The 24,430-nt window shown below is 46.5% G+C and overlaps 1 protein-coding gene across 6 annotated transcripts in view; it reads right to left on the bottom strand.

The window, feature by feature from the left end:
- Sipa1l2 (signal induced proliferation associated 1 like 2) overlaps positions 1-24,430 on the bottom strand; it is a 161,354-nt gene that overhangs the window by 16,991 nt on the left and 119,933 nt on the right. For all 6 annotated transcript variants that reach the window (XM_027404807.2, XM_027404809.2, XM_027404805.2 and 3 more), the window contains 8 exons: positions 20,775-21,032; positions 20,057-20,140; positions 18,375-18,475; positions 17,859-17,962; positions 15,247-15,629; positions 12,015-12,239; positions 6,794-6,947; positions 4,961-5,180 (listed from right to left, as the gene is read on the bottom strand). In XM_027404807.2, coding sequence (XP_027260608.1) covers positions 4,961-5,180; positions 6,794-6,947; positions 12,015-12,239; positions 15,247-15,629; positions 17,859-17,962; positions 18,375-18,475; positions 20,057-20,140; positions 20,775-21,032 — 1,529 coding nt within the window. The remainder of the gene's footprint in view (positions 1-4,960; positions 5,181-6,793; positions 6,948-12,014; positions 12,240-15,246; positions 15,630-17,858; positions 17,963-18,374; positions 18,476-20,056; positions 20,141-20,774; positions 21,033-24,430) is intronic.

The following is a 24,430-nucleotide window of genomic DNA, read 5'->3' on the forward strand; positions in this document are numbered from 1 at the left end:
GCTCCTTAAGTGCTCAGGACATTAATAACACTCATTGTTAAGAACTCGTTATGCATCTGAGAATAAATTCTGAAAGGGCCTGACCGGACGATTTCAAAGTGCCTTTTCTGAACCTGCCCAGAGCATTGCATGCAGCTGCTTGTGGCTGCATCTGACTAATGAGACCAATCAAAGTAATGACCACCTGGCTGGCTGAACCTGCAATTAAGTTCAGGGGCGTAATTAAGCAAAGGCACCTGTGATTTCTGCACCTCCATCCCTCTGGGAAGCTGTGAGGTGCTGGCATCTGGAATGGGACAGACATCATTTTGCACATGTGGCCTTGAAGGACACCCACAGTCTGCTCCCAGTGACAGTGACACCAATCAGACAGTGCTGTTTCCAAGCGACCATGCTGAGATGTGGTGATGTCTGCCAATGTATGTACTCCCGGTCTCCACTGAGGGAACAGTATGGCAGCCTCTCCTTGTACATCTTTATAATACCAGCAGTTCATGCTTGCATTCTGCCATTGTCAAGAGGTAAGTCAGCAGCAAAGGCTGGAACAGGAGCTGGGGGAGAAAGCACTCAAGATTTTTGGGTCCCACCTCCATGTCCTTCTCTGGGGTATACTGGAGAGGACAGTGCTGGCTGGCATGATAAAGGAGGAAATAGAGGCCTAGGTGAGAACAAAAGGGACAGGGGCTGGTTCTAATTTAGAAGGTGGGGTGAGAGTTAGCATCCTCCTGTGGGAAGATCACTCCCCCAGTTACTCAATGAAATAACCACATGGCAGTCTTGGGCTAAAAAATTCAAGCTCTGTTTCTGAGGCAAGGCACAAATTAAGAATCCTGGTGCTGAGGGGCAGATGTGCTGAGTGTGCAGGCAGGTGCAGCATAGTCAGCCTTAGGGTCTGCTCACAGGAGAGCACAAGAGCAGTCACCACTAAGTGGCACTGGGGTCTCAGGACTTGCACCTGAGGCAAGTGCAGGCGCCCTCATCTCCTCCAGCTTTCAGACACGCAGGGAGCCGAGGGTGGAATCCAGCATGCAAGGATGCTCAGGGTTGTGAGGGAACTTGTGCACACTGAGGGATGGGTGGCAGAGAGGAGACTGTGTGAGAAGTTCCCTCTGCCTGGAGCCTCCAGTGATATCTTTCGAATGGCTACTTATCACATTATGGAGTGGGACAGCTGAGTCACAGCTGGGGCTCAGCTTCCAGGCTTTGTCATTAGGAGTCACACACATACTGGGCTTTCTGGACCTTTCGAAAAAGACAGGGTAGGTGATGCGCTGTGAGACAGTCCTGTCTAAGGAGGTGACACTTGCTTGAGATCTGAGTGATAAGGGGAAGCTGGCAGATACCTGACACATTACTGGCATAAAAGCCTGGGATGAGTGTGGGGAGATTTGACCCTTAGCCTGACTTGTCCTGAGCAGGGAAAGCCTCGGGCTATGGCTGTCTTTCAGACAACCTAGGGGGCTATATGTGCCTTTTCCAATATTCAAAATCAGACACACTTAAGAATTTTTCCTTCCATTGAGTAGAAATGAGGTAATTAAGAACAAGATCAGCCTTTTAAGATTCTTTATGTCCAAAGACTCACACCAGCAGCAATTTGTTTTGTTCTTAACTGACACACAAAGCTCTGCCCGTATTACTGGCCTCTACACTGGGAAGCCAGCAAACACAGTCACCATGTCAGAGGACAGTGGAGGCTGAGAGGACCCATGTGGAGTCAGAGCTGGTAGATAAACACTGTCCATGATCTGGTGGGTTTGGATATGCTGGGAAGGAGTCACTACTATTCCTGTGATATTACGCTCTGCATGTGTTCCCTTCTCAAGGTTTGATGGCTTCTAGAAAAGACTCCCTTGTCATGGCTACCCAAAGCGATCCTTTCAAATTCAACTCTTCAAAGCCTTGGGGAACCTCAGGAGATTCAGAAAGAAAGTCATCAGCTAGGTGACAGCACTGACTAGCTCCCTGGGCATAGTCCCAGAGTCTACGGAAGCATGTGACAGACAAGAAGGCCTGTGCTATGGAACACTCAACTCAAGTCAGACAGAGAAGACAGAAATACAAGATTACAATAGGAGTACTTCCTGGGGACCCCAAAGAGGTGAAAACAGAAGGGAGCATAGTTGGCCTAATGCTTGTCTGGGAACAGGTGGACAATGCTCAGCTTCACCTGGACAGAACCATGCAATTTCTCTGCTTGATTATCCCTGTCCACATTGCATGAGGACCTAGATTTTAGGGGTGGCTCGTGTCTAGGCCCTGTTGCCCATCCAACATGATCTTTAGCCCTGGAACCAATCTATGGATTCCTAATATCACTCCACCATCCTGACTGTCTGACTCTATTGGTATTATAAATGCTAAGTGGACACCCTGGTGGCATCGACTACATGGCTCTTGAATGTGAGCTTTAGAGATGACAATAGTGTATCCTGATGTCAAAAGGTTGGATCCATCTGACAAAAAGAGATATCCAAAATAGAAGACAGCACATGGACACTCCAAGTCTTTGTGTGACATAGCATTTACGTCTCTCTGAGAATTTAAGAGGTACTCCCAGGCATGCGCTCCTAGGTGTTCACCACTGGAGGACTGCTTCTGGGGATCAGGGCTTATACTGCAGCAATTCAGAATGCTGCCACATTCTCAGAGGACTGTGTCCCTGTGTGTGTGTGTGGGGGGGGGGGTTGAGGTTGTCTGTGCAACAACCAGGAAGGCATCGGATGAATGGATTCTGAGGGGACAGATGGAAACTGTCACACAAGTATCAGAAGTAGTGGTTATGGGCAAGGAACTAGCATCCTCCAACTGGATCCTTGACACTTAAGGTTCATGGGCAGCCAGAAGGGAACCAGATGCTTTTGGAGAAGATAAGTCATTATGCATTATTCCAAGGTCTCTTATTTATATTCAGTTACACATTACAGCTCACACTTCTATCCCAGAGCAGAGATCTGAGCAGTTTAAGGCTTGAGGAGACACATTACCAAATAAGGGTGTTTTATGAGAGTGCACCTAATAGCAAGGAGTGACAAGAACATGGTAGATCTTGCTTCTTTCCTCATTATGCCTAGATACTGTGGATATCTATGAAAGGATTCAAAGAAAGCATGGACTATCATTCAGAGATGAGACAAGGCACACAGAGGAACTTTAACTGCTGATGCTAAGAAAGAGGCCAACATAAAGGTTATGCATTCCAGCTGCCAGACAGTATAGGACCACAGTAACAGTAAAGAAACCATGTTTGCTATAGGTGAGAGGGCAGGAGGGAAATTCAAGGAACAGGCTTTTTAAGGCTGTGAAACTGATCTGTACAATGTTATGGAGGCAGACACATGCTGCTGACCATATATATGTATACAGCATGTGCAGAGTGAAACCTAAAGCAAGAACTAGGGCCTGGCTGACAACGATGCTCAGTGGGCTCTACTGTAACCCAAGTGCCATGTGGCTTGTGGTGGGGTGAAGGATGGGGAGCCTCACACAGATAAGGGGAGAGTCTTCAAGGAGTAGGGAGTACATGGAAACTACAGTATTTTCTGTTCATCCTATGAACCTAAAACCTGTCTAAGAAGTGGTTTATTATTATTATTACAATTTATTTTTAAGAAATTGAAGATAAGAAACTATGCATCTCTCACGGGGGCGGGGAAGAAGGGCTGAATGGAAAAACTCAACAACACAGACTACTTGTAGTGTGGGAAGTGGAAAAAATAAGGGCATAAAACAAAACGTCAGTAGATTCACAGAAGCTTTTAAGAAATGCTTAGGCCATCCCAAGCCAAATGACGCCCTGTCTCTAAGGAGATGCGTGGCTACGACATTTAAAGGAGCATGGGGGAATACAATAAATATGTCTTTCTGAACTTTTGCCCTGCTAATGAGAAAATCAGAGGTTTTATAACAGGCAGGGTACCATTCTCCTGAAGAAATACATCGAGTACTGCACAAGATGAGGTTCTCCCCAGCTTGTTAAACATTAGTAGAAGCCTTACGTCAGACAACTTGGGATGTTTATAGACACTGCACAAGTTAAAGTGGTTGTAATGATGGTTCTTTTTATGATGAAATTTAAAAAACAACCTGAATATAAACTTCTGGTTAAACTGTCTTCTTTCCTGTGTGACAGGGATGGTGCAGGCTGCAGAAATGAACATTTCAACAGTATCAAAACCTGACACAGTGAGAGTGGGGAGACGGCTCAGCAGGGGAAGTGCCTGCTGTGCAAACATGAGGACTTGAGTTTGGATCCCTCGTACCCATGTGAGAGCCAAGCAAGCTGACGTATGCTTGTAACCACAGTGCCAGCAGAGGACACTAGGAGAGCCCAGGGACTCACTGGCCAGCCAGGACAGCTGAAATGACAAACTCTGGGTTCAGTAAGAGACCCTGTGTCTACAGATGTACATGTGTACTCATCTCTCTCTCTCTCTCTCTCTCTCTCTCTCTCTCTCTCTCTCTCTCTCTCTCTCTCTCTCTCAAAATTATAGTTTTAAAATTTGAACTGCCAATTGTCAGCTTGACTTGTGACCAGTGTGCGCATTCGAGCTGGGCACACAGAAATAGAGATGACATTCAGAGGGTCAAAAAGCCTGAGCTGAGTCTCCCAACACCTGCTTCCTACCACCTGTTTCCAGGACCATGAAAAGGGAGAGCTGGAATGCTTGGCACAACCTAAAAACCTCATTCCATGCCACTGTGCTTTTTTGTAAACGTTAGATTTTATGTACCACTTCCTTCAGAAATAAAGTAAAAAACGGTATTTGATGATAACGTCTGATGTAAACCACCTTGCAGTTTTGCTATTTGAAAATGATTTTAAAGACAAAATAGTGCCAAACCAACTCTCATCTAATTCCACATGTGCACTGGGGACATGCAACTTGAAGATCACATGAACCCACACGTGTCCCATGTACCCACCCAAGGCAGCCAGGGTGGCCCAGCCTCTACTTACTCCGTAGGCTTCCCATGTTGGGAGCAGGGTGGGTTCTTGGAGGCAGTGTACTGTGGTAGGGTGGAGTGGTGCTGAATAGAATGTCGTTGGGCAGGGCCTGGTCCAGGATGGAGCTTCGAGAACTGGCAAAGGAAGAGCCCCTCCGGTTGCTGCATACACTCTCATCGGACAATGTTCGGTACAATGACCTCCGTGGAGACAGGTTCCCATAGAACGAAAACTAGGGGTTGAGCAAGGTAGGGGTTCATTAACAATCTGAATGTGTCAGGAGTAGTGTGCACACCTATAATCCCCAGTACATTGGAAGCTGAGGCAGGGGGATTGCTGAGAGGCCAGCCTTGGTTACATGGCAAGTACAAGCAATTCTAGGCTACCTTAACAAGACTATCTCAAAACCAAATAAAACATCCAAAATAAATATGCAGTTAAGAGTTGTCTGACTGTGCTACAGGAGTGGCTTCCTGAAGTCTTCTGTTAGTCCAGGAAAGCCAAGCATGCAGAGAGGCTCTGTACCACGCCTAGATTTCAGAGTTCCCTCCCTCGTCTGTAATTCTGTGGAGCACTAGCACAACTTAGACATGTACAGCTTTATTAATTCTGAAATGTTAAATGGAACTGTAGAGAGGCAAGTGCTCCTGGAAATACACAAGGTTGCCATTTCAGGCAACTGATATTCACAAAAGCACACGCTGTGGCTTGATGGTAATTGGAAATGACTATATTTTAATATTAGGCAATTGACAGCAGGGAGGTTCAGCTGAGTCTAAATAAGAAAACTAATTCTGAACACTGACATTTGCTTAAGGCCATATAAATGGCCTTAAGAAGAGTAGCTTAAATTCAGTAAATTCCACTGTCCACTTAAAAATTACCACTCGCAAAAGTCTGTATTATAATTGTTGGATATTATAATTGTTGGGATGTCTGTGGGAGGTTGTCTTAAACTAAGTGATATGGGACGATCCTGCCAACTGAGGGTGGCACCATTCCCAAGGCAAGGGCTCCTGATCTGTATGCAGTAGAGTGGAGAAACTGAGATGAGGACAAGCAAGCACACATGCACCCACTTCTCTCTGTTCTTGTCTGAGTATGTGATGTGGCCATCTAGCTGTTTGAAGTTTCTGCTTTGACCTCTACACATTTATGGACTGTAATCTGAAATTGCAAGATGAAATAAATCCCTTTCTCACCTCTGTTGCTTTTTTTTTTTTAAAGTAACTGCAAGAGCAGTGAAACTAGGACAACCAACTATAAGGAAACTGCTGTGTGTTAAATCTCAGATAAAGTAAAAGAAATCCCAACTAAAGCAGCAAGGACTCACCAAGAGTCAGACCTGATCTGAATCTCCATCACTTCCTTGGCATACTGAACCATTTTCCTCTCATGTAAATGCCATTGCTAGAACACTCATTTCTAATACATACAGAAGTCGATATTACCATTTGTGGATGTGGCAAGGAGGCTAGAAATCTTTCTATTGCCTGTGTTCTATTCATTCTGTCTGGCCTTCCAGTGAAGAATATGTGTGAATTGCAAAGCCCAGCATGGTGGTAGCGTACATCTTTAAGTCCAGCACTCAGGAGGTAGAGGCATCTCTGAGTTCTAGGCCAGCCTGGTCTATAGGGCAAGTTCTAGGACAACCAAGGTTACACAGAGAAACCTTGCCTTAGGAGGAAAAACAATCCAAACCCAAAATCTGGTAATGGCCACTCTGTCTTTGACTGTTGGTAGCACCACAGAGAACCTTGTTGAGAGGTGCCATGAGCACCCCACACTTGCTTCAGACCAATTATATGTGTTTCTGGTGACTCCAAAGCCCTCACGGTCACTCACCTTCCGTCTTCCCTCCTCCACTAAGGGACTATCAGGAAGCATCAACTTCAGAAAGTCATCTTTGGATAGGACGTGTTGAGTTTCTGAAACAGCATCTCCCACCACTGCTGGATGCTGAGTGGCTGTGGACATGAGGTCCATCTCACCATATATCCTGATGGAATAAACCAGAACACAGGTTTAGAGGAGTTCTGGCCTACCTAGAAGACATCCCTTGGTGGTCAGATGAAAGTTCAGAAAACACTTGGAAGGCTGAGGAGATAGTCCAGTCAGTATGAGGATCTGAGTTCAATCTCCCAAAATCCAGATGAAAAACAGTCGGGTATGCTGCTGTGCTTGGCACTGGTGAGGCAGAGACAAACAGATCCATGGGGCTCACTGGTCAGCCAGTCTAGCGTAATCAGCACACTCCAGGCTACTGACAGACACTGTCTCAAGAAATCACAGTGGGGCTGGCCTTTAATCCCAGTACTTGGGAGGCAAAGGCAGGCAGATCTCTGTGAGTTTGAGGTCAGATTGGTCTACAGAGCAAGTTCCAGAACAGCCAGAGCTGTTACACATAGAAACCATATCAACAAACAATCATAGTGGTGCTCTCTCTTTCTCTCCACACACACAAACACAGTGTGGAGGCCCACACTTCTCAGCTCTGGCAATTCACTGTGTCTGTGTGTGCGCCATGCCCACACCATCTCACATCTGTGAAATGAGCTTAAATATAGTTAGGGTTTCTAAATAATTCAGAGATAACTCAGATCCCCAAAGCCCAAGATGAAAACACTATCAACTTTAAAATAAGGCCACACTTTCCTCCTAAACTGTGTCAGAAAGTAGCTTCCATAATCATCAGGCACTATTAAGAGCTGCAGCAACAAGCACCCTCCCTGAGGCTAGACAGCAGGACCCCACGGCTGCCAGCAAAGAGAGCAGGCTGCCCCAGGTGGTCTTGGGTTTAAGAGAAATTGGCAAAGGCATGCGCTAAGTAGGTTTCATTATTGGTGACTTCAAAAAGCTGTTTGGATAAATAAAGCCACTGTCTTCCTTAATTACAAGGATATGAAAATAAGCTATAAAAGCCTGCCATATTGAATTACTGTGCCCAGGTCCCTTCCAGGAGACTGGGGAGTTACTCTGGAATGGTCTGTGGTCAAAACATGATCTGAGCAGCCTGACACTCCTGGGACCCAGGATAATCAGGCTGGATGATCTGTGCTACACAACTGTAAACATAAGGATCCTGCTGCCCACAGTGGAGAGCTACAAAAGGGTGACCCTTACATCACTGTAGCACCGATATGCCTGTTTCAGTGAAATGCTACCTCATCACAGTGTGACAACTCATGGGGGAGTGAGAATAAGAAACATACCAGGGCCTGTTCACAGTGACTAGGCCTCATGGGAAACTGTGGCTTTCTGCTTGTACGTCCCACCTTGAAGTCCAGGTGATGCTGACAAAGTGAACAGATGGGCTGGGGCAGCAGCTCTCTAGATCTTTCAGACATAACTGGAGAGGGAGTTATCACAGGCTTGTGATAACAGGGCATGAGAAGGGGGCCACCAGAACCCCAAAACTTTGGGGGCTTTTGCAGATGAGCCTTCTAGGGAGAGAGCCATACAGGGCTTTTAGGAACAGCATTCCAAACCTGACTTTAGGTCCCAACACTAGGGCTGGGAAGTGTTCAAGATCATCACTCCCTGTTTGATTTGGGGGAGACATAGAAAACCCCCCAGGTTTCATTGACAGTCACAGTGTGAAGAAAAAAATCAAACCAAACCAAACCATTATCATATCAGCTTAGAGAGAGTGCTTCTAGCTTCCATGGGATAAGAATTACTACAAACTTAATTCTGGAAAAAAAGTGTCCAATGATGTGCCATAAATATGCTCCAAAGGTTTATTCTGTGCTGGTCACTATGACTGCACAGGGACCCTGGATGTGTACACATACATGCATGTGGGAAGGATACAGATGGTGCAGAGCAGAGCCACCTGGGAGAACCTGGCCAGGCTCAGAAGGCTGTTTGGCAGGAAGCAGGGACACACTCAGGTAGACACAATTGTTCCTTTGCTTATGTCATTTAAAAATACAGGATACTGAGGGCAAAAGTCATCCCAGAAGGCCCTATAACACAATTTTAAAGTAACTGGTGATCTTTTTCCCTCCCCCGCTCCTTCTTTCCTAGTGGCATATGCATGTCTACACATTTGTGTGTGAAGGGTTAGGTCAGAGGTTGATATTGAGATGTCTTTTACTGTAGCTCCCCATCTTAGTTTTTGAGACAGGGTCTCTTGTTGAACCTGAAGCTCACTGTTTTGGCTAGGTTGGCTGGCCAGGGAATCCCTGGGAAACACCTGTCTTTGCCCATCAAAGCTGGGGTTACAGATGAATGTTACCACTCCTACCCTTTTTTATATAGGTGTCAGGGTTCAGCAAGCACTTTATGTACTGAAATTAGGCACACTGGTAATTTCAGAGCTATGAACTTCTCCCAAAGAATGGAAACTGAGGTTTGGTGTTGTGCCCCATGGGATACTGCCAATGCTTAATTCACAGCAGTTAGCCTCATGGCTGTCTGGCAGCTTCCTGAATGGCTCTTCCAGAGAACTGGTAGATGGTACCCTGACAGAACTCAAAATCCAAGCTTGCAGTCTTTCCTTACAACCTGCTGGACATGCTCTCAACAATTATGCCTGACGTGTGAACACACATGCTGATCTGGAGTCCTACACTGACACAATGCCTTGACATATCTATTCTGGGCTTAAATGCTAGGAAATGGGGGTATGATGAATAACCTCCACAGGCCCTCCCTGTAACACCTGCCTGAGCATACACATGGGAGAATGCCACTTGCCCCATAACATCGGGACAGGAAGATTTCTTAGGCGAGGGGCTGCAGCAGGGACATGCTGGGCTCCATCTAGTATGTGTGGAGTTTTCCCCAGGGAAGCCAACCTCCTACCCTCAACACTCCTGTATTACCCCTTTCCCTTGACATCAGTGTGGGCTCACTCATAAACGCACACAGAGCCTGTGCCACACCCACCAGGGTTCCAACAATGCTTTCTGGAATTTGCAAAAGGCTTGGGATGAATTTAATGAAGTACCCAGAAGATGTATGACAGAACACCCATGCGTTTAACTAATGTCAGCAGTTATGTGAAAGGTATGGTAGAAATGCCCTCAAATATCTTGCAAAAAATTGACATGATTCTCTATAATCCAAGATTTCAGGGACAATTTAAGCACTAACACGAGGGTCAGCTTATAAAGACGATAGCTGGGGTTAATATGGGACATTTTATCAGATGTCACAAACCAAGTCTTAACTCTGAAGTGTATCCTTTAAGAGTCTCTGCACCATCCCATAAGCCGTGCATTCACAGACGCACCCAGCCCATGCCTACGCCATGGCAAGCTCACATAGCAGAGCACACGATTCAGACCTTATGACACACGGTTTCTTAGGCTTCTTGGATGATACCAAACCTTCAGTTTTTCCTCCTTTCACACACACAAAGCATTCTCCCCCACTTGCCCATCAAACCTCAAGAGTTCTACAAAACAATCAGGCAAAGTGGTTTTGCTTTTATGTTTTCTGACTGTGGAATTCATGCTGCCCTTGGCCTTGAGATACCATAAAGTCTATGCCCATACCATCACCAGCTGTTACCATGACTCCACCGAAGACAGTTTTTTGGATATAGAGTCAAAAATCAAAGACAGCAGAGTTTTACATTTTTTTTTTTAAATATAAAAGTCAAGGGTTAGAGAGACAGCTCATCAGGCAAAGGGCTTTTTGTCTCAAAGTGTAAGCCATACAGTCTGAGTTCAATCCCAGGAACCAGGAACCAACTCCATAGATTTGTCCTCTGACCTCTAGACACATACCATTGGCATCCCCTCACATCATCATCATCATCAAATGAAGACTTTAGAGATGCCAACATCTAAAGAGTTTAACACAGTGGGTAAAATGCTTGCCTTGCAAGCACAAGAACTTGAACTCCATCCCCAGCACCCAGATAAAAAGCTGAACATGGTGATCTGCACTTGTAATCCCAATATTGGGGAAGTGGAGACAGGAGGATCAATGGAGCTCAAGGACTGGTCAGCCTCACCTACTTGGTGAGTTCCAGGTTAGCAAGAGCCCCTATTGTTTTTATTTCCTCTTTATTCTTTTAGGGGCCCTCCAACCAGCTCCCAAATAAAACACAGAGTCTTATTTTTATAAATTCCCAGCCTTAGCTTGGCTTGCTTCTAGCGAGCTTTCCTTATCTTACCCAGATACCTTTTGCCTCTGGGCTTTTTCCTTTTCTAGCTTCTGTATATCTTATTTTCACTCTTACTCTGTGGCTGGCTGGTGGCTGGTCCCTAGCATTCCCCTCTCTTCCTTTTCTTGCTCTTTCCCCAGATTTCTCCTCCTATTTATACTCCCTGACTGTCAGCCCCACGCCTATCCTTTCTCCTGCCTCAGCTATTGGCCGTTCAGCTCTTTGTTAAACCATCAGGTGGTTTAGACAGGCAAAGAATCACAGCTTCACAGAGTTAAACAAATACAGCATAAACAAAAGTCACACACATTAAAATAATTATCTACAACATAGACAGTACCTGAAGAACATCACCAGAGGCTGTTCTCTGGATTCCAAATGACTGTGTACAAATGTGCATGCCCACACACCATGCTGGCTAGCTTTGTGTCAATGTGACACAAGCTATAGTCATCTGAGAGGAGGGAGCCTCAACTGAGAAAACACCTCCATAAGATCAGGATAAAGGCAAGCCTGTAGAGCATTTTCTTAATTAGTGATTGATGGGAAGGGCCCAGCCCATTGTGGGTAGTACCACCCCTGGGCTGGTGGTGATCCTGAGTTCTGTAAGAAAGCAGGCTGAGCAAGCTGAGGCCTCCAAGGCCTCCACATCAGCTCCTGCCTATAGGTTCCTGCCCTGCTTGAGTTCCTGTCTTGACTTCCTTCAGTAACAGACTGTGATGTGGAAGTGTAAGCCAAATAAACTCTTTCCTCCCCAATTTGCTTTTGGTCATGACATTTTATCAGCAACAGTAACCTTAACTAGGACACACACACACACACACACACACACACACGAGAGTTTGGAACAAACATTTCTTGGCTGTCCTTTTCTAGAACTGTACTTCCTGTGGTAGGAAGGGAGTACAGTGGATGCAGTTGCCAATGTTACAGAAAGCCACTTACCTAGGGCATTCAGTCACTTCAGGTTCCTCGGGCGGTGGGCTGTCTTCTGACTTTTTCCAGCCAATGACATATTTGTTTGCTGCCTCTTGTCTGTGGTAAGGCTTCGACATGGCTCCAGGAACCTGCTGACTGCTACTGTGAGAAACGATGTAGACTTTGGAGCTGTCCAGAGACCCAGTGCTTTTGGAGCAGTGAGCTGAGGGGCTTCCTGAATGGTGAGAACCACTGTGGAGAGAGACAAAGTGGAAACCTGTCACTGTCACACACAGCAGTAACTTGTAGTCAGAGTTGTTCACTGGGCTGGGAAGGCAGGGTGACCTCTCTACCATACAGCTTGCTGTACAGAGGCTCCCCACATTCATATGTGGGCTCTCTTGTGACAGGAACATTAGAAATACAACTGGAGGGAAATATTACAGCAAAAGGCAGGCAGGTGGCAGGGCCACTCACTCAGTGCCTAAAATTCCACCTCAGCTGCCAATGCCTTTAGTCTCATTACAGGTAGAAAGACTTAAGGCCAATGAGGAGCTTCAACCCAGCTCCTCATGGACTTTTTAATCCCCTACCTAACCTATCAAATTAATAGATGAGGTACCTGAGAAAATCCCAACACTTCTTCTAAGAAAGGAATGTGCACTAAAGGGAGTGCCCAGGAAATCTCACTTGTAACAGGAACACAAAATTCACTGCCATACAGATTCCATGAGAGTATCCCGATTCCCGACATCAGGTTTCTTACAGGTGTCCTGAACTTTGAAAAGATGCTACAGGGCTGGCTGCAAGATCCCAAGGTAGCTTTTATAGAATTGCCAACTTTTATCTGATCCCGAGAAGAGGTGGGAGTATCCAGGGAGTAGAATTATTGTGATCCCTGGATATAATGTTGTATAGCCCGGAACTTACTTTATTCAACAGAACCTGTAAAAAGCAGTTAGAATGTCTACTTGGCACACAACCCTCACACCCTCTGTTTTCTCTGCCCTGAAAAACAGGATCTGGTTCTGGGCTCCACTCCCCTTCCTTGGCATGGTGACTGTGTCACCTCTGCTGAGCAGCCCACCCCCAGCAGAGGCTCCAGCCATCCTCAGCAGTGCCACCCTCAGCCATGGTGCTTTAAAGCCAAGGACAGGTGAGAAGACGTGGGTGGTGGGTGTGATTTTAATCTTGTTAACTTGACTAGATCTGGAATCGCTGAGATAACCAGTGTGTCTGAGGGCATGTTGAAGACCCATCCTGAATGTGGCCAGGACCATCCCACAGACTGGGTCTTGGACGGAATAAAAAGGAGGAAGTAAGCTGAGCACCAGCATCCATCTCTGCTTCCTGACTGTGGATGTCATGTGACAGCTGCCTTGTTCTGTCCCCATGCCTGCCACTATGATGGACTGTAATCCTCAAACCATTAGCTACAATAAACCCCTTTCCCTAAGTTGCTTTTGTCACGGATTTTATCATAGCAACAAGAAAAGAAACTAGCTGATACAGGGACTTCTCAGGGAGACCTGTGCCTTCTGAATACACTAGAAAGAGCTCCTTCTCACCTGGGGACAGCACCTGGGGCCTGTGGGTGGCAATCAGTTTTAGCCATGTGAAAAATACTCACAGTGTGAAAGACTGTCATGCGGAGACTAAAAATAGGGAACCTAGTGTTGGGCAATGCCACTTGGTCAAGCAGAACCTCAATAGTTCAAGATATTTGGGTTACATGAGGCAAAATGACACAAAAATTCCCCCCTTTTGATAAATGAACCAATAAGGGTGCAGTTTTACACCGTTGGTTGTATACACAGTACAATGGCAGCCACTGTCCTTTAGTAATGTCCAAGAGAGGGCAGGGGAGAGTTCCAAGGAAAACTCTGGTCGCCACTGCTCAGGAGCAGAGGCCTGTTTAGGGGCTTGGAGGCACCACCTCCTGAAGACATGCCTATCAGTCCTAGATCCTGGGGAACTGTCCCATTATGGTTTGTCCAGCCATGCTCTGTGATTGGAAGCTCTGAGAAGCCAGGGAGTGACCCAGAGCCCATTGTGAATATCAGTGGAAGTTACACTGCCTGATTAAATCCCATCCACAGACACAATGACACACACGTTTCTTCTCTTGAGTCTTTGAAGAGAATGCAGAAATGTGAAATTATCAGTTTTTAAGCCACCATATAGATGTCAGTCAAGAAGGAATACAAAACTACACACAGGCATGCATTATCCATCTATATTTAGAATACAATTCTCTTCTATTTAGCTTCCCCCTCACTCCCAGTACGGGGGGGGGGGGGGGGTTGGGGAGAGGATGAATTCACCAGAGCCTCCAGCTATTTCACCAATATAAATCAATTAATTTTGAGACAGGATCTCACTAAAATGATGAAGCTGATTTTAACTTGACTATATGTCCCAGGTGAGCCTTGATTAGCCTCCGAATAGCTGGGATGATAGGCCTGCACTATCAGGCCCAGTCAGCTAACTTTTCACTTAAAAATCCCAATTGGGGCTGTAACGTTAGCTCAGCATTTAAGCATGTTTACTGCTCTTCTAGAAGGTCTGAGCTTAGTTCACAGAACCCACACTGGATGGTTTACAACTGCTTATGATTCCAGTTCAAGAGGATCCAACACCCTCTTTGGGCCTCTGAGGGCACTATGCTATGTGCACATGCCCACACACAGAACCAAAACCAAAATTTCAGCTGTACATTAATAGTCACACAAGAAACCTCTAGTCTGGCCTGCTAGCAGGCTTCATGGGCACGGATGGTTTGATGATGTTCACAAGCTTACACAAGGGGGTGGGGTGGGTCCCTGGTGAGGAGCCTACTGTATGTCTTCCCTCTTCCAGGGGTCTCCAACTGTTTTTTGACAGACATGGTGAGATGATGTTGTCATCTATAAATGAGCTGTGCTCTATTCACACACAGCCAGCTGTGTGTGTGTGTGGGATGCAGGTGACCTGTGGGGTGGACATGGCTGATAGACACTGAAGACTACCCAACTTGCAGCTCTTTATCAGAAGATATCAGGGTCACAAGCTGAGTTGGGAGATGTGACATTACCCTCAAATTTAAAGGGAGAACAAAATCACCAGGACATTACTAAACATGCACAACTTGACAACAGAGTTTTGGAGGTAAAAGCTCCCTGTGAGGTCAGACAGTTGGGTAGTCAGCAGCAACCAGCCTCAGGCCCTACCTTTACTGCTTCAGGCAGGAGCAGGTACAGTGTGGCCCATGTTGACTCACCTGGAGTGAGAAGAGATCTCGCTGAGGTCGCCCATGCTGCCCTCTGCCGCACTGGTGGAGATGGCAGAGGCATAGCCGTGCAGGGCGTACATCTCGGCAGGTTCATCAGCTCCTGAGGCATCAGCAGCATCGGCCCATTGTTCAGCCCGGCTGTGGATCAGTGACCTGCTGCCTGTCAGATGCACAGGTCCAAGGATTGTGGCTGGCATACAGGGAGTGGTGTCAATGCCACTGTCAGTGGAAGCGCCTTTGATGTAGGTCAATCCCAGCAGCTCGGGGTCCATGAGGTCCCCTGACCCAAAATGCTTGTCATCACTGTTGCTGGATGTGTTACTGGAGAGAGTGTTGCTGCTGGAGTGACTGGAACAGCTCTTATCCCCGATCTGGAGAAGATAGACAGATGACAGCCTTTGGGTAAACCCCTATGCATTGCCCTCCCCAAACACGAGGCTATAGCCAGGGCCTGGGTTGAATTCTGTGTGCTCCTGGTGCTGCCACCAGAAACGTGGCTTTTCTCCACAATAGTCTAGTCGTTTGTGTGTGTGTGTGTACACACGTGCGTGTAGGTAACGGTTGTCAGCCTCCTTTTGTTTCTCCTTTTGTTTCTTTTAGAGTGTCTCTTTCACTTATAACTTGCTGATTCAGCTGGCTGGCTGGGAAGCCCCATGGATCTGCCTGTCTCTGCCTCTCCAGTGATGGGAATGCCAGTGTGCATCACCACACCTGGTTTTAAATGGATGCTAGGGACTGAATTCAGGTTCTCACTATTTACCCAGGAAGCCATCTCTCTAGTCCACCAGCTTGGACTACATGTAGAGGTCCTGCCTCCTGACTCCTCCCATCACTTCCATGAGCTCAGCATTCTTTCTTTGGTCAATCACTGGTGTATAACAAAAGTAGGGTCACACATCACTGAGAGTTATATAGACTTCGAAGGATGTAAAAATTAGGTAGAGAAGGAGGTCAGCCATTTATATTTACAGCCAATATGGCATTTCTCTTAAAAGTTCCAATTAGCTTAAGTTTGAGAAGGAGAATCAAACTTGAGTCATAATGGTAAAACATCTGGTTAGTCCCTGGAAGCTTTCTGAACTTCTAGCACCATATGGTTCCCATGCAGAGAAGCACTTTGAAACTGTGAAGTACCCTGCAAACAAGCATGTAGGCACTTGGGAGGCTAAAGCCAAATGATGTCCTAAGAAGGGAGATTCCAGAATACACCTGTTTGAAGAGCACTCAATGCTTTGGGTCCCTGGAAGACCAATGGCAAACAAAACAGAAGAGATCTTCTTCTGTCCACTGTGTTCAGAGCAATTCAACTCTCGTCACAGCCAGAGAACCAGCAGCACCAGGGCTTTGGACCTGGACAATGCACCCTACCTGGGCACTTCCAAGGGATTTGGCCATCTCTCTTTTCCTTCCATTCCACTGGACCCTTCCTTATGCAAACCCTGGCCCTTTGGCTTGACCCTGGTCTTTCCACACCCTGTCTCCCTCTGACAGACCTACTACAAGAACTGTAGAGGTGGATGTGAGTGGACTTGGGAAGTTAACTCAGTGCCAGGTGAGAGCTACAGCTGTAGGAAGAAATGTTGCCTGCATGTGTGCGTGTGGTTAAGAGGAACTGTAAAACTCGCTGCTGACAAAGAGAGGAAAGAGAATTACCCAGGAGTCTGTAAGTTACCTTCACCTGCATATTTTCAAAATGTACAAAGGCCACTCCTTTGTACTGGGTCTCACTGAAAGCTGTTTCTCAAGTCAGACTCTTAGGGAACTCGCCTCATAGAGGCTACATAAGTCAGTGTGTGGGGATAACAAGAAATGTTCTGTCAGTAGACTGCTGCCACCATGCACTGTCAGCAGGCAGCTGTGGTTACCGGACATCTCAGTGACATCAGCAGAAGGCCCTCACTGCAGTTCCTCTGACCATATACCTGTCTCAGTTTCCATTACTGCCCTATCCCACTAAGTGGCTAAATGGCTAACTAGCTAAACCTGGGGACAAGATCTCAACACTATCACCTGGGACATCGAGGCTCAGAGGGTTGATGCACATGTTGGCTTTGCCAGTAATCTGCTGTACAGCCTTTCTGTGAGTTCCTTCACAAATTGAGGAAATAAAATATTTCTCATTTCCTTTCACCTATTATTCTCTTTGGTCCTATGTGCTAAACAATACCCTCTTGATCACACTGCCACAGGTGTGCCACCTACTGTGTGCCGGAAGGTGTTTATGTTCTCAATCACTGCCACAGGTGTGTTGCCTGCCCTACTGTGTACTGGGATACACCCCAGAGTACTGAGCATCACATGTGGGCACATGCTGGTCAACTGTGTGCTGGGGCATATCCCATGCTGCTAGCAAGCATGTCACTCTGCTGTATGAGGTATGTAATCCATGTTCTTGAGTAACATACACACATGCTGCCATACTGTGTGATTGACTGTGCCTCACATTCTCAAGCATGAAAAACCCATATGCAGACCTACTGTATACTGAGCTGCATCCTATGTCCTTGAACACTTCGGACAAGTATGCTGTACCACCCACTATGTGCTGACATACATAAGTCCTGGCTAAAGGTGTGATTGGCCATATGCAAACAACTTACATGAGACAGCTTATTGGGGGAATCTTTGCAGCTCCCATCTTTCTGTAGGGCTCTTTCTTTATAGGAGCTCAGGACTTTGGAAGGTGGGCCATGCCATTTGGTTTCTGTGACATAAAGAGAGTAAACCCCCAATTTTCAATGTTAGTAAGAGGAAGACAGATCATTTGGAACAATCAAGCAGGAAAATGACATTACAAATTCCCAGGTTACCAATGAATACACAGGAGCCAGGAAAACCACCACCACCACAGAAGGATCTATTTCTATAGGCATTATAACCACAGTTGTCTGAAGCCACACTACAACCACAGCCGTACCAGAACCATTCAGTCACACCAGAACCAACTGGTCACCCACAGGCACTGCCTCTTATGCCAGGAGAATCAGCCAAGCCCTTTGGCCTAGCTCAAAGAGGGGCTTATGGAATATGGTCAACAAGGGAATGAGTGGAGACAGTGGGGAAAAGTGCAAGTCAGGGGAGCCCTGGAGGCCAGTTTCCCAGGGGTTCCATGTTACCTGGAAGCCTGCTTCCTTCTACGATGTCCTCATGCTCCCTGGTTCCATCACACTCCACAGACCCCGGGCCCTGGTGCTCAAGCAGGAGAGGGGATGGACATCTGCAAAGAAGAGTCCAGCTGTTCTTTCCTGACACCACCAGCCAGCAGAGGACAGGGCTGCTGGTTTCTACAGGGGACACCCACAAGATAGCCACTGATTCCTACAGAGGCCATGGCTATCAACCCCTATTAGCAGGGTGAGGGGTAGTGTTGGCGCTCTAGGTCTGAAGCCCTCCTCAGAAACAGTTCCTTGGTCCGTGGAAACATAATATCATGGCTGATCTCTCCAGAGCAGAAGATACTGTTTCACTAGGGGTTGACACAGTGCCTACCCAACAGGCTTTAACATATAAAAATACTGCCAGCATTGAGAGGCTGCAGGCTGTCCTGCTCTGGTGGGGGCAAACTGATCTTTCTTTTGATTAATGTATGTGGTACTGAAAGATCCGAAAAAATGCTTTAAAGAAAAGAAAATCTGACTAAGTCTAGGTTCTATCCAGAAAGCCTTTGCCTTACGGAAACCTGCAAAAGGAAGACGAATCTTAGAAATAAAGGAATTGAAGAAAATGTACTTATATTACAATATGATATGTATGGATAAAATCCATGCTGTGGATATTAAACCACACAAGGATTTCCATTTATATAAAAGAACCTTCCTGGTTAACATGTAACTTCATTTAGAAGAGGTATTTGACATTTAGCTGTGAAGAGCTCTGTCTATCAACTGAGGTAACAAGCATGTCACCTGGGAAACAAGTGTCCACTTCTAAGACCAAACTGGATAACAGAATGCCTGGACTTGAGTTCTTCTCTGCACCTGAAGTCAGTACCATGACTCTGCAGCAGAGTCTTCCATGGACAGACATCTTCTGTCCATTTCCAGCTCAAGGCCTCCATGGCTGGGTAACTGTGTTCTGTTCACAAACGGGCCTAGATGCTGACCACCATAGATGGACAGGAGTCACCACACAGCCAGGACATGACTGCTGTGGTATGGTCACCTCAAGAGTCCCACATAAGGTCAGTGAGTGTGTGTGTGTCCACAAGGGTCTCTAGTTGTGACTGACCATACTGCTGACTCCTGAGATATGACACAAACTATAAGGACTACTGCCAAGGTGGCCTCTACTATGCTTCTCCAACAGGATATGAAGATGCTTCTAACAATAACTTCATTTCTCTGGCTCCAAGGAGCTGTCTCTTTCTAGCAACTTAAGTAAGGGGGACTTTCTGAGGGTTCCTGTCCACAAAGTCCTCAGATCTTCACTCTCTTGTTCAGATGTCATTTTCATGTCACAAAGAAAGCAGGGTTTTAGAAAGAAGTGAACACCATGTACACAAAAATGGACTTTCCTAGCTGGGAGTGGTGGCATACACCTGTCATCCCAGAACCTGAGAGGCTGACACAGGTAGATTGCCACTTGTTACAACCAGCATGGGCTACAGTGCAAGACTGATTCAAGCAAAAGTAATGGTGCTGCTTAGCCTGGACCCAGTGCTTACTACAAGTGCCTGTTACTTTTACATTCGTCAGGCGGTCTTCCATGCAACCCACATACAAGGAATGCTTTTGAATGAATCCCAGGCATAGGTACAGGCTCCCCCCTGGGGAGACAGAAAAGCAGGAAGGAGCCATACCCATCGTAGCCCACTTGTGGTCTCCAGGGTCCACTCCCACCAGGTCCTGGGTCGCTGGATGATGACTGGTTGCTGGGAGAACTTCTGCAAGGGGAGAAAGAACAGCAGCAGGGTTATGGACATGGGACATTGCCAGTTCAGCCTACCTGTCTGACTTGAGCTGGTTACAAACAAATTCGCTTTGTCAATGACAAAGAGCCAATCACGTTACAATGGATAGATAATATAAGAATTGGGATGCCCCAAGATTTCTGGAGCTTTATGAGCAGCAACCCATCTCAGAAAGGAGCGATAGGTAAGTGGGCTGTCTAAAGATGAAGGCACATGACAGCTCCAGAGGACAAAACCAAGGGACATGGCTGGAGGACACAGTCAAGAGAGCAGCACTCACACCTCTTACAGGGAACTTAAAGCCAGACATGTCTGGGTCAGAGAGAGAGAGAACAAAGCTGAAATTCAGCAAAATCACTGACTTTCACACAGCTACTAAATGTAATTCTATAGATCTTTCCCCAAATATTTGTGAAAAATCACTTGATAGGGAAAGTGCTAGCCAGGATTCCCTCTGGAACTGGGTCATTCTGGCTTCCTCTGTAATTCTTGAAACTCTACTTAATTATGGGAGGCTCTGTGACTCCTGCTCAGGTGTTACTGGCTGGGGGCCTTGAACTGCAGCCTGTGTGCCTTTAGAGCATCAAGGGTGAGTTACAGGTAATACCTGGTGCCATCAGGCAGCTTCCTATCAAAAGACGTGCTCCGGGGGATGGCGGCCTGGGTCTGTTGGAGCAGTGGCTGGCACTGTAGACGGTCAGGTGTGCCTGGCACAGGTGAGGCTCTGGAAACTGGCTGTAGAGCAGGGGTGGGCACACGGTGCCATGTGGTGTTCCTCCTGAAAGGTGTCTTATACTCGCAGGGTGTGCCCTCGCTGTCCAGCTTGTACTCCACCATGGGAATCCGGCAGAGCTCTGAACAGCCCCTGTGGATTCAAGAAGAGATGGTGAGAGGGTAGCTTCTTGGAGGACTCCAGACAAGTCCCAATCATGGCTGAGCAAATTCTGCCCGAAAGTGTACCTGTGCTTGCTGGGGCTTAACTGGATGCTACTTAACATCTACCCTAAGAGGCACCCCAACCTATGGCAACATTTCCTAGATACTCAAAATTATTCAGCTGCTGTTTGGCCAACAGTCAGATTGAGACCCTAAAAGGCCCCAATTGTGGTTTTCTTCTCTCCACCAACATACTACCAGGCTGGTTGGGATGGGAAGTGCTGCACAGTGGAAAGACTATTAGATGCTGTGGATTATTGTTAGTTGTTAGGCATTTTCAAAGCTCATCTGTACTCCTCCAAGTGCTGTACATCAAAGTCCAGAGATGCTGCATGCTTGTTCAGGATTATACAGCAGGGTCATGGCCAGACCGAGGTGCTATAAATGTTGTCCGCAGAGCTAGACACAGACACAAGACACTGTTCACCAGGGCCCAGGCATCAGGAGAGAGGCACTGCCCCTCTCTAGATAGTCAGATAAAATTCCTATGCAGTCTTTGAAAGAGCTGCTCTAAGAACACATGTCCATTAACTGATGCTGGAGTAAAGCATGGCAGTTCCTTTTGAAGGCATTGCTGAAGAACAGCAGAAGCTTAGCACCACCCAGGACGTGTAGAGGGAGAACCACCATGCCCTGCACAGCCCAGAGATTCGGCCAAGAGATGCCAGTACGGCCGACTGATTGATAGAGTGAGTGTGTAGGCTTAGGACATAGGGCTACTAAGACACCAGGGTCCATGAAAAGCTAAACCCTAGGATCTAAGGTCCAAGGGGCAAGGGGCAAACAGAGGGTCCTAGAGAGCAAGCACAGGGCTCTTCAGTGTTCTGCAGAAATACAGTGACTTGGGCAGGTGAGAAGAGCAGGTGGGAAGTGATGAAAGAGGAGACTCAGCCTTACTGCCCCTCTCCCAAATCCAGCCTGTCCCCAAAGACTGAGTGAGGACCACTTTCACCAGAAAGACAACAGATGTCAGTTTCTAGCCCTATGGAGAAGCTCCCTGACCATCCAAGGCTCAGAGAACAAGTAGGAGCCTCTGATACTGACAAACACGATAACTAGGTCTTAAAGTTAAAAAAAAAAAATCGGGCCAGACAGTGGAATGGTAAACTGAGGTACTCTCCCAAAGAATTTAGGAGGGAGAAATATGAGAAAATTCAAGGTGATCCAAAATACCCATCTCTCACCAAAAAGGACAGAGGGAGTGCAAGGTAGGAAATTAGTAAGAAATACTATCAGAAAAGCCAAAATACCAGAATTAAAAGACATGTAAAACTAGATTGGAAGGCCCACAGGGCATGAAGCACACGAATGGACAAAGATCCACCTATACATAAGTCCTGTGGACTTCAGATCCTGGGTCAATGGCATGACCTGAGTGAACACGGTCAGAGACCTGGGTGGAGGGCTGGTCAGATTTCTCTCTATAGCCATGCTGGAAGGCACAAAGGGAAGTAATTCAAAAATCCTGGCTGGAAATCATTCCAGCTGCTCACTATACCTTGATGCTGGGCCTAGGGAGAACTGCCAAAAAGAATGGCCTGGTTTATATCTTGGGAACCTGAGTAAGTGATGGTGCAACCTTGGAGAAGCAGCATGGGTGGGAAAACACTTTAAGAGATGTACCCATGCTGTCTTTAGCGGAGGAGGCTCTGAGCACCAGTACACTTCATTCCTTGCCTTCTAACTCCATTTCCTTCCCCAAAGCAAAGTTTGCTTCTTAACTTAAGTTTATAAGCCTCTGGATTTCTGAGTTTGAATTCAAATATTTAAGTTCAGATTTGTACTGGATTTCGTTGTTTTATTCTGTGAAATCTGAGGAAGCATTATAAATTTTTACCTAAGGACTTTAGTTTATAAGTGCTTTGCTATATATCTAGATTCAACACCCCCCAGGACTGCTGATTCTTCCACACGCCCAGCGACCCAACTGGAAATCACAAAATTTGACATTACAGTAGGAGGGTCTCAAAGCACTAGGAAGGTCCACACTTGTGTCTATTCTCACTTGCTGTGAGTAGTCACCCTGTGTGCAGAGGACCATAGGCTGTGTGTCTTCATGACCATGCCTGCACTTCTATTCTTCAGTTCTAACAGGAAAGGGACAGGGAAGGCAGATGGCTGAGAATAGGGTGGTCTACTTAAGTCATGACTGCGAACTCTAGCTGTCAACAACACACTATAATTTCACTTGAATCCTGGAAGAAAAAACTTACATAAATGAACACTCACACCTAGAATTTGAGAGGAGTGTTGTGCATAAGATAGAGTGAAGGAAAAGAGCAGAATTATGTTTCTCCAAACATCTCAAAGAAAGTCATATGTAAAAGTTTTTTGTTTTTGTTTTTTTTTATTTTAATGCCAAAAATCTGCAGTGTTTTGCCACAAGAGAAGTTACTTATTCTTTTAGGCTGGAGAGGAAGCTCAGTAGTTGAAGTGGTCACTGTGCAAGCATTAGGAGCTGAATTCAATCCCTTAAATCTACACAAAGTGCTGGGGGTGGAGTGGGGTGGGGGGAGACATGCCCACATAGTCTGAAATGCTGGGGAGGCAGAGAAAGGCAGACTCGTAGGGCTCACTGGTCAGCCAGTCTAGCCAAGCCACTGCAGGTTCACCAAGAGACTCTGTCTCAAAAAATGGTAAAGAGTAACTGAGATCTGATGTGGATCTCCATGTCTCATGGATCACATGCATCCACATATACGTGTGTACCACCGGCACATATATAAATACATACATGTACACACACATGTAACTGCTATTGACAGGTCCATAGCACTAACTCTAAAGAACATGATCCTAAGATTTTCCTAATGACTCCTGTGGCTAATGTGTCAAACATCACAGACGGTAATGGAAGTTACCAGTCAACCTGAGCTCTGCTCCACAGGTCTGAGGAACTCCTCATAGAATGCATGTGGTAGAACTGTATGGCAGCCCTCAGAGAACTCCTGGCTTGTTGCAGAGGTGGATCTCCCAAAGCCTGGATGTGAAATGTCCCGAGACTCACATGTTTGAACACTTGATCTCCAGGTGGTGGCACTGTTTGGGGAGGTGGGGCCTAATAGGAGGAGGTGGATCTCTGGCAGAGAGGCCTTGAGGTTGACAGCTCAAGCTCCACTTCCTGCCTGCTTCTGTTTCCTATTCTGGATGTGAGGAGCCCTAGAGTAGAGTGCTCCTGCCGTAGCGCCTCAGACAAGGAGCCAAGGTAACCCCTTCCCCCTTTAAGTTGCACTGACAGGTGTTCTCTCATAATGACAGCAAAGCAATGAACACGTGGCTTTCACAATGGACTCCAGAGACATCCTGGGTCTTCTGAATAGCAGCTCA

The sequence above is a fragment of the Cricetulus griseus genome, chromosome 3 (assembly GCF_003668045.3).
Source record: "Cricetulus griseus strain 17A/GY chromosome 3, alternate assembly CriGri-PICRH-1.0, whole genome shotgun sequence".
Lineage (NCBI taxonomy): Eukaryota > Metazoa > Chordata > Mammalia > Rodentia > Cricetidae > Cricetulus > Cricetulus griseus.